This window comes from Homarus americanus, unplaced genomic scaffold (genome assembly GCF_018991925.1).
Source record: "Homarus americanus isolate GMGI-L3 unplaced genomic scaffold, GMGI_Hamer_2.0 scaffold46583, whole genome shotgun sequence".
NCBI classification, from domain to species: Eukaryota; Metazoa; Arthropoda; class Malacostraca; order Decapoda; family Nephropidae; genus Homarus; species Homarus americanus.
Window position 1 is genome coordinate 2,272,506 of NW_024731675.1, and position 11,309 is coordinate 2,283,814.

At 42.5% G+C, this 11,309-nt stretch overlaps 1 protein-coding gene across 2 annotated transcripts; it reads right to left on the minus strand.

The window, feature by feature from the left end:
* Positions 1 to 2,659: 2,659 nt before the first annotated feature.
* Positions 2,660 to 10,983, minus strand: LOC121867770 (protein ABHD13-like). 2 transcript variants are annotated; one of them, XM_042367852.1, is made up of 7 exons: positions 10,879 to 10,983; positions 8,384 to 8,911; positions 7,486 to 7,717; positions 6,830 to 7,023; positions 6,406 to 6,569; positions 5,845 to 6,057; positions 2,660 to 5,573 (listed from the first exon to the last, which is right to left on the minus strand). In XM_042367852.1, the coding sequence occupies exons 2-7, from the start codon at positions 8,682 to 8,684 to the stop codon at positions 5,499 to 5,501; spliced, it is 1,179 nt and encodes a 392-aa protein (XP_042223786.1). In that variant the 5' UTR covers positions 8,685 to 8,911; positions 10,879 to 10,983; the 3' UTR covers positions 2,660 to 5,498. The 2 variants fall into 2 exon arrangements, with proteins under 2 accessions (XP_042223786.1, XP_042223785.1); XM_042367851.1 differs by having other exon boundaries at positions 10,794 to 10,938.
* Positions 10,984 to 11,309: the final 326 nt, after the last annotated feature.

An 11,309-nucleotide genomic window follows, 5' to 3' on the forward strand; every position in this document is an offset into this window, starting at 1 on the left:
ACTACAGGAGGTCAGTTGGTATATCAAAAAATCACAGGACTTAATATGACGGGTTAACTAAATCCTACACACACATGGTTGGTCTATTATCACAAACATTACTCCTCGCCGCTCGCTAATACGCTAATATAAACATACAACATCGCTTATTATAGTAATGGATGGCTATAGCGGTTCCATATTTCATTAAAAAAAAAAAAAAAACATCTGTAATAACTAAAACATATCTAGGTTCTATTATATGGGGAGAAATATATCGCTTGGAAGGCTGAGGGTCTATGGAACAAGAAAACAGTCATGCTGGAGTGTACAGTTCTTGTGGTAAATACATCCAGTCAAGTCCTGTCGTCTCTCGCAGCTTCACGAACCCTGGAGATTCAGACTCGTGAATCCGAAGCCTTTGTGGACAGAATAATGCATCGGTGTTTGCTGTTCCGGGTTCGTGAGTCTGAGTATCGGGGTTCGTGGAGGAGCAGTGAGAGGGTGACATGACTCCTGTGGCCGATGGTATACTAGATGCTATTGAGGGTCTGTCTAATGAGTATCTAAGTCTCAAAGTGGGATAATATGGGTGTGGGTGTGGGTATCCGGCGTCATCCAGTTCTGTGTGGCTTTATCCTCTCACTTACCCACCAATAAAACACCATTTACCCTCTTAAATTATTTCCGTGTGTTTTATCTGAATGAAACTTTGCGGCAGATTCTTAGGTTGAAGTATTTCTCTGTGACCTTATTATTCTTTCTAAATTAAACAGAATATTGGGAAAATCTCATAAACTGACCAAATTATTAAAAAAAAAAAGAATCATTACATAAACATCGACACAAATACCGTCTTAGATACATAAACAAACCCCCCCCCCAAAAAAAATACATCGTTCAAAAGGCAAAATATTAATAAAAGCTTAAAATTAAATAAAAAGCTCGGTAATGAATGTCAACAAATGGAACAAGACGAACGTGAAGTAGAACAAATAATTCCGGTATCTAAAACAAATACTGCCAATGAAAGTTCCTCCATATCAAAGACAAAATCACAGACTAAATAATAATTCAAAATAAAATCCAGATATAATTACCATAGAGAAATATTACAAAGAAAAACACCTATTACTGAGAAATCCACACTGGTCGTTATCCAAAGTACAGGTAGAAATGAGACACTTGGAGTCATCAATGAAGTCGACTCATCTGTTTGTGGCCATCAATGAAGACGACTCATCTGTTTGTGGCCATCAATGAAGTCGACTCATCTGTTTGTGGCCATGAATGAAGTCGACTCATCTGTTTGTGGCCATCAATGAAGACGACTCATCTCTTTGGGGCCATGAATGAAGTCGACTCATCTCTTTGGGGCCATGAATGAAGTCGACTCATCTCTTATCACTTAACAAACTTCGATAGCATTCTTATATAACATCTCTTAACGTTTGTGGAGTATAAAGAACTAATACCCTACGTCTGTGTCTGTAATGTCACCAATATTTAAGACTTCCACCTTCTGTAACCTTATAACTAATTTATTCACCGACGAAAAAAACAACTCACTATAAAACATAATCCATCGCCTAACTAAACCCTTCCTCCCTCTCCTGCCCCACAAAAATCAACAAAATATCCCATAAAAGTTCTAAATTAGGTTTGTCATTTATTAAAACCTATTCGCATAAATTAACTTCCCATTCCAAGTTTTATTCAATAGATTCCTGGGCCCTAAACTGCCTCCCCCACACTTCAAATTATCGAGCGATTTGGAGGGGACAATGAGGGAATGGAACTGCCCTTAAGAGGTATGGCTGCCCCCCCCCCCCCTCTCCCACGAGCTAACCCCCCGAGCTAACATTGAATTTCAGCTCCATGACAGACAGACAGACACGTGCTTCTACATTCATACACTGATTCATTTAACAAGTGTAGCAGTTTCTCTAAAAAATTATCAATCATAAGCTTTTTATAAACAGCTATATCATTCAGGTTTCTTATTTAAGCAAGTATATTCAAGTTTCTTCTACAATATAAACAAAAATATCATTCAGGTTTCTTATATAAACGAGAATATACACAAACAAGCGGATACACAAGACCTGATGTTAAAATAAAGACCTTTCATAAACCAACTATCTCACATAACATAGTGAGTTTAAACCTAAAGACAAATGGCCCTGAAACCAATAAAAAAACAACAAATGCAAGATCCTTTTAAAACTTACGATACCGAAATTAATCTTTTTCCAATATTTGAGTTTCTTACAAAATAGAGGCATACGTATTATAAGTCCACACCCCCATAAGAGATGTTTACAAAATAAGTCTTAGGTGTGGGCCTTCGCGACGGTACCCACACGAATAACGAGGACCCACTGTATTAATCGACGTCGGAAATCAAGGAGCATAGACCACTGATTATATATATCACCTTGAATGGGAAGCGCTTTGAAGTGACATCTTGCACGAGGTACCTCACCTACCCTCTACGTTGTGATTCTCTGTTTTCTCATGACGGCCGCTTGACCCCAATTACAGCTAACTACCACTGATGATGGCCACCGTCCCTACAGCTAACTTCCACTGATGATGGCCACCGTCCCTACAGCTAACTTCCACTGATGATGACCACCGTCCCTACAGCTAACTTCCACTGAAGATGACCACTGTCGCTACAGCTAACTTCCACTGATGATGACCACCGTCCCTACAGCTAACTACCACTGATGATGACCACCGTCCCTACAGCTAACTACCACTCATGACAGCCGTCGTTTAAGGGTTAAAACAACGTGTGACATCATGCAACCTAACCATAAACACAGCAACTCCACAACATAACCTTTTCCTCACCATCGCTGCCTGATCTCACTGGTGACATCACACACACACACACACACACACACACACACACACACACACTCTAAGCAGCACAAAAGACACATTCTTATCATATACTCCTAAGGACAAAGATCGTTTTTTGACATTAAAATCCCACGAGACTTTACACAACGCTTTATCCAGTCGAGGATAAAGTCCGACGGGGATAATGTTTACGAAGATACGTGAGATTTTAGTCAGTGTTGATGTGATATAGGAGCTGGCCGCGGGAAGAGCAGGATCTACTGTAGGTCAGGTGAGGTAAATCCCTAGTGGGTGTGTACAATAACCAGTGGCTTTAACCAATGACCTTAACTAGTGACTGACCAATGACCCTGACCTTAACCAATGATTTTAACCAATAACTTTAGCCAATGACCTTAACCAACAATCATTTACCCCAAGAGTGACATACGAGCCAATCACTAAAGACCATTACTGTGTCTGTGTACTATCCAGCCATCATCATCACCCCAAGCCAATAATTCTTTCACCGCATCAGAGAACGGACGAACAAACAGACGCAGATCTAACCCCCCTCCCTTACCACCAGCGTTTCATTAAGGTCGGTAACAACAAACGTTTACCGCATTATAAAACGGGCTAAAGGCAGACGCAGCTTCATCGCCCTAAACGCAGCTTCAGCGCCCTAACTAACCCCAATACAAACTAACTCTTCGGCGATGGTAAATACTGTAAGACAAAACTCTGGGTTGGATTACGTAATGAAGCGCAAGGGAGGAAATTATCTATAAATGCATACCCTGATACCCTATAATAGTCTCTCCTTAAGTCTACAACACTGATGGAGACGACTTGACACCACACATCGAGACGTCTTAAACCACACATTAAGACGTCTTAACACCACACACCGAGACGTCTTAACACCACACACTGAGACGTCTTAACACACATCCACCCATGAGACAGAAGCTAACGAGTGATTGGTTAAGAGGACCAGCCTACAGACCAATGAGGGATCGTGCACTACGGCAGGCGAGGAAGAGGGAGATATTACGGACACTACGACACTTCTCACAGATCTTGACCAATGGGACGGAGCCGCTCAAGGTACGTTAGTTATTTGTATAAGACTATCTAGTGCCGTCCTACATCTAAGGTCAATGCTACGGCATAAATATCAGGAACGAGAAGAGGATCATCGCTACCTACGTATTATGGGAGTCCCTCTAGTAGAAAATACACAAAAACAAAAAAATAAATAATCAGATTAATATCATTTGCAACGAACATGAGCAAATATCTGTCTAGGGGAAGAACTCTTGGCCAACGTATCCAGATTGTGTTTGTTTTACGTACACGACAACACAAGAGGCGGATGACAATACAAGGGGCGGATAATCCAACTCTTTAAGACAGACAGGAGGTGAACGTAATAGAGTGTGAGACGCCATTTCAACTCGTCTCAACTTCCAAATAAAATGAGACGTTCTTTGTAAAACCCAAAGCCCCAGAAAACATAAATCCTTTACCTTAACATCTACATAAGTTTGTTTTCAAGGGATTTAATATTTCCCACTTATGATAACCTTGTAAAGTACTTAGTCTTCTGCACGATGACCCGTAGCCACATGTTGACATTCTCGTCTTTATGTCCATTAACTCTCTGTGGTGCGGGAGGAAAAAATTCTCGAATGAAATGTTGTTGTCGACGGCTGTTGAGTTTAAAGTTTGTTTATCCGGTGTATTTTGCCGCAGGAGTCGGGTTAATAATGATTTTTCTAACTGACTGCATAACATAATCGCTGGCCTTCTGTACCCTAACCCCCTACCTGGCTAAAAGAAGTACATCACCTCCCGTCGTGCAATTATTCAACAGCCAACGCAGCCAATCAATGTGTTGACAGTCAACCTCGTTATCTGGTCACTAAAAACAAATTTATGATCGTTATTTAACATTCAACGAGGCCGAGAGCAACACATCGTGCCTTCAACATACACGCAGACATTTCACCTGTGCTTATCGCTTCACTCAATGTAAAGTTTTAAAGATATTATTCATCAATTTTAACTATGATCTTAATGTAAGTGTTTCCCATCGACAGTTTCTTGGGAACCTTTTTAGTTAGTTTAATGTGTTACATAAACTACCAGTACTGTATAGTTAGTTCACTACCAGTATAGTTAGTTTAGGGTGTTGTGTAAACTCTTCAAACTACCAGTACAGTTACTTTAGGGTGATGTGTAAACTGTTCAAACTACCATTACTGTACAGGTAGTTAAGCATACAATAAACTACTACAGCTAGTTGAGGGAGGGCAGGTGTACTGTACTGTATGTGTACACTAAAAACTCAACACACTCCTCCTCTCTTCTCTCACAGGTTGTAAATCAAGAAAAACAAATAAGCCAACTCTACCACGAATACATAAACAAATTAAACCCAAACTTCCGAATTACAAAAACAAGTAGCTCGTGATAAATGCCTTCTGACACGGTAGCGAAGAAATGCAACAGACGACTGATGGATCAACCCCTACACGGCGTCAACTTAGGGAGCGCGGCCACGAATCCAAGCATTGTACCGGCCGTCTCCTCGTTTCTCATTCAAAAAAATCAACCAATGGGGTACCGTCTTGCCCGAGCAGGTGGGAGAGAGAGAGGGGGTGCTAGAGTATCTCGGGCTCGGAGAAACACACGACGCCCGGGTGGAGAACGAGCGGCTGAGCGGTCCTCTTGAATACCTACGGGAGAGGAAGAAAGATTTAAACGTAATTTTATTCTGTTACGATGAATCCAACTTGGAATTTCTTATTTAAATGCCCAAGGATTTATTTTTCTTTCTGTAAAAATAAAATAAAACCACAAATTTGTTCCCTTATTTACACAAAACCAAACAAAAACTGTACATAAAATATTCCCTAATTACATAAAACTAAAGCTAACCTAACCAAACCCTAACCAATCATAACCTGGCCTCTAACCAAACCCTAACCAATCATAACCCGGCCTCACCTCGTCCAGGAAGTGAGCCAAGACCTGATAATACCCGGGGCACTTCCAGGTTTCGTTGTGTGAGCCCTGCGTGAACTGCATGAGGCGCTTGGCCGGCGACGCACAGCAGTGGTACAGTTCCATCATCATGCGAGGCGGCACTAGGGAGTCAGCCTGGCCCGAGAGGAACAGCGTTGGCACTACCACTCGGCACATTTTGTATTTTGACAGGTACTAGGGGGGGGGGGGAAGAGAGACAGGTTAGGTTAAGCATATTCTTGGCACCTTTTTCATATAGACAGGTAGGTGAAAAAGACAGTATAAATTAGGTATATTCTTGGTATATTTTGTATTTAGACAGTTACTAGAGACAGTATAAAATAGGTATATTCTTGGTATGATGAAGAAACATAACAAAGATATATCTAACCTGTAGCCGAGTAACATGAGATAATGATGATGATGATGATAATGATGATGATGATGATGATGATGATGATGATGATGATGATGATGATGATGATGATGACGATAGTAACAACAACAACAAAACACTAACCCCCACCCACACACACATCGTACCTTATTCTTGTGGCACCAGTGAGGTAACTTGGCAAGGACTTTGACCCCAGAGAAGAGGACCTTAGCCATATCGGGTATAGACGTAAAGGTATTCTCGAGCACGATGCCCGCCACTCTGCTGCTGATCTCTGTCCGGCTCACGCAGTCCACCGCCACCGCCCCGCCTGAGGAAGTCGACTACAATTTTAGTATTTTTTTTTTTAGTTAACGTCAGATTTTTTTAATGCCAGAGGGGACCCCATACATAAGGGGTTAGTACACCTATCTCTATTAAACCCACCCATAGAAAATTGACCCTATTCAAATGACCTTCAACGACCCCTATACAAAACAAACTTCTACCTAACGACCTCCCATACAAAATGACCGTCACCTAACGATCAACAACAACCCCCCCCACCCCATATACAAAAATCCTCCTCACCTAACGATCTTCCAAACACAATTATTTTATTCTGGTCGATATCTGATCTTGTCTTGAGGTAGGATATAGCGGCCTGAGCGTCGAGGTACAGTCCCTCTTCTGATGGGGAGCCCTCACTCAGACCGTAGCCGCGGTACTCGAGGAGCAGTAAGTTGATCCCTAGCCATCGGTACATGCCGTATACATTGCTTAACCTGGGAAAAAACAATTAAAAAAAATAATAAACCACAATAAAACAATATAAATAAACCACACTAAAACAAAATAAAATATACAATTAAAACAAATACCAGGTAAATAAACCATAATTAAAACACACACAAAAAATTCCATACCCGTTCCCCTTCTTAACACAGTAACAGGGTCTTTAAATTTTAATCATTTCTCTCATTCATGTAATTCTTTCTCATCTTAAAACCTTCCATTTATTAACTTTTTTTTACCCTTATTCATTCAATCTTTCCTTTCATTCCTCTATTTCCCTTTCATCTTATATCTTCTATTATCCATTTATTTTATCCTTATTTATACCAGTTCTTTTTCTTGACCTTTTTTCTATTCTCTTCTCCGACAATTTCTTCCGCTACAGTAAATCAATCTGTCGTCCCTTACCTATAGCCTTACAATACCTCACCTATAGCCTTAAAATACCTCACCTATGGCCCAAGTTCCCCGCGTTGCCATGGAAATACACAAAAGTTGGGGCAGATTTCACGGCCAAGGAATCCTGCTTGACGAACACAGCGTGAAGTTTGGTCCCGTCGCGGGCGTACAAAAACAGGTTCTCCGAGGGCAGGCCGATGGAGGAAGGCGGCTGAACCAGGACGCGGGAGTCTGGCGGGAAGTTGGGCCAGTAGACGAGCAGGTCGCTGATCTGGTATACGACTCCTATGGGGGTCATGGAGGAAAGTTTAGTGTGTGACCCTCTTAGGTGGGGGAAGATTGTGGGGTGTTGTGGGAGTGTGGGGTGTTGTGGAAGGGTTGGTGAAGTGGGAGGGTTGTGGTGAAATATGGGAATGCACAAGAGAGAGTAACAACAACAGGAAAGAGCTCAGATAACAACGACAAAAAAACCCACATGAACACAACACCAACATCCAAAACAAAAATAGATTATTGTTATGTATAATACAGTAGAGAGAGAGATAGAGAGAGAGAGAGAGATAATAAAAAAGTAAAAAAAAAAAAAAGTGTGTTAAATCATTGGTGCCTAAAACATAATGTGTGGATGACGGCAACAGCTAACACGGAATAATTTATAACATTGTAAAAGTAAGAGTAAATTTAATTAACAATGAAAGGAAGACAAAAAAACCATGTGTGATTCCTCTCAGTTCTGTCATCACACACCACGACCTGGCCAACACCTGCAGTCTCACTACACAGGTATATTAATCTGTCTATCAATGAACCCTTTGTCACTGTCCACTACCTGACTGGAGTTACTGATATATAAAGTTGAAACTATATCACACAGTAATCATGGTTAAAAGTTAATACTATTCAACCATTTCAAGGATTAATTATCATCTAAATAAGGGATAATTTTTTTACCTGAGAAGGCAAAGAGGAGGAGGACAAAGGCGAGGAGGCCGCCATACAGCCAGAAGAGGACAAATATCAAGATGATGACCGCCCCAGAGGTCAACCAGAACTTCCTCATCACCGTCAACACCAGACCCGCAACGAACTTGATCACGGCAAAGTCCGCCTTCTGCTTCGGGGTCATGTCGTCCTCGCAGTCGTGGTGGTGATGGTGGTGGTGGCAGACTCTCGGCCGCGGCGGCGGGTTGGGCGGCAGGCACGACTGCCCGCTCTCTACGTCGCTGGACGCCATGACGGTCGGCCTCACCATCTACGACCGTGGGGTGTTCCTCGCTCCGGCGTGAAGGACGGTAAGCTTCACGAGACGGACAACTTGCTCGCTGTCATAATCTTATCTCTTAATATTGTTGCCTTTAATAAAGTTTCTCCCTAAAGTATAACAAGGTTGACCTTGTCTCAAGACTGTTTCCATCACAATCACTTATAATAATGTTCTTGTGGTGAAGATCTTCTCCCAGCCTCTCGCTGCTTCCATCGCTGAAAAACAAAAATGACTCAGTTAGGATGTCCAATTAAATGTGTTTATTAATCTATGACCCTTACTGCTCTCTACCTCTTGTGTGGGCTGTAGCACCAAGAGGTTATTGATCTTTGACCCTTTAGGCCTCGACCACACGAATATTTTATTCACACATGACAGAAATCAACAGACTCAATGGACGTCTGTATGAAAGGTCCAATTAAACTCCATTGATTTCTAAGTCACGGGACAAATAAAACACCCATGTGGAAGAGGTCGTAGAGCCAGATAACACAACCCTGTACAGTACCTCCTACAACACCAAGTAGAGCCCCAGAGGATGTACCTGGTAGCTACAGTATATAAAGTCCTTGTGAAATACAGCTGTGTCTAACCTAACCCAAACACCCACTAAAACAAGAATCAGTTTCTTCCGCCATAGATTAAATAAAGTAGTTTTTTTATATAGTATTAGGGTTTAGTTAGGTTGGGAAAGGTTAGGTTAGATTAGGTTAGGTGACAGTTGGTTAGCTTAGGTTTCAAATGGTTAGTTTGGTATTTAATTAGTGTTAACCCCAAATTAGGGTCATATTGGTCCAAATAGCGATGACAAACATAAGAAAAACCTCTTTATACAATGACATAAAACCTTTAACCTAACCTAACCTTATGCTGCTTTAACCTAACCTAACTTATCACAACTTTAACCTAACCTAACTTAACCTTACCTAACACAACTTTAACCTAACCTAACTTAACAACTTTAAACCAACTTAACCTAACCTAACTTAACCAAACCCATGTTAATGTTTTTTCTCAATATTACTAGCTCTTCCTTCTTCTTCTTCCTCCTATTATCGTTATCTCTTCCTCCTCCTCCCCATCATTTATCAACTCTATTCTCCTTTCCAACTCTTCTTCTTCCTCTTTCTCCCCATCATCATCTCTTCCTCCTCCTCCCCATCATCACCCTCCTCATCCTCCTCCTCCCCATCATCACCTCCTCCTCCCCATCATCATCTCTCCTCCTCCTCCCATCATCACCCTCCTCCTCCTCCTCCTCCTCCCCATCATCACCTCTCCTCCTCCTCCTCCTCCTCCCCATCATCACCCTCTCCTCTTCCTCCTCCTCCTCCTCCCCATCATCCTCTCCTCCTCCCCCATCATCACCTCTCTCCTCCCATCATCACTCCTCCTCCTCCTCCCCCATCATCACCCTCTCCCTCCTCCCCATCATCACCCCTCTCCCTCCTCCCCATCATCACCCCTCCTCTTCCTCCTCCCCTCCTCCTCCCCATCATCACCCTCCTCCTCCTCCCCATCATCACCCTCTCCTCCTCCCCATCATCACCCTCCTCCTCCCCATCCTCTCTCCTCTCCTCCTCCTCCTCCTCCTCCCCATCATCACCCTCCTCCTCCCCCATCATCACTCCTCATCACTCCCTCCTCCTCCCCATCATCACCCTCCTCCTCCCCATCATCACCCTCTCCTCCTCCCCCCATCATCACCCTCTCCTCCTCCCCATCATCACCCTCTCCTCCTCCCCCATCACCATCATCACCTCTCCTCCTCCTCCCCATCATCACCCCTCTCCTCCTCCCATCATCACCCTCTCCTCCTCCCCCATCACTCCTCCTCCCTCCCCATCTCCTCCTCCTCCCTCATCTCACCCTCTCCTCCCTCCCCATCATCACCCTCTCTCTTCCTCCTCCTCCTCCCCCATCATCCCCTCTCCTCCTCCCCATCATCACCCTCTCCTCCTCCCATCATCCCCATCTCCATCCTCCTCCTCCCATCTCACCCCTCTCCTCCTCCCCATCATCACCCTCTCCTCCTCCCTCACCTCTCCACACTCACCAACACCACCAGGATAAACCTCCTCCACACACACTCCTCACCCTTCCACCTTCTTCTCTACCCCTAATCAGGAGGTGAGACCCAGATGAGAGATAATAAGGTAATATCTATCTAGTTGTCTCTCACTCTGTTAATCAGGAGGTGAGAGACCCAGGTGAGAGATAATAAGGTAATATCTGGTCTAGTTGTCTCTCACTCTTGTCTCCTCACGGCCAGATACTCTGTTTTGTTTTGATCAGATGACGCAATAGATACCTAAACCTCTATAAACTCCTCAACGATATAAACAAAAGAACATCGGTATCTCTTAATCAAGTTATCTATAATTATTTAATCCTTTTATCCTAATGTTCTTAATCCTATAATATAATATAATCGTATTTATGTATCTTTATATTTTATTACTTATAGCTTACGTAGTGATGGTGATTTAAAATGAATTATTTGTTAGGTTTTTAAATAATGATTAAATAGATGGATTAATGGGATTATATTAGGATTATTATGTGATTTATTTAAGTTATTGGATTATTTAGTGTTAGTATTTGATATAGGTT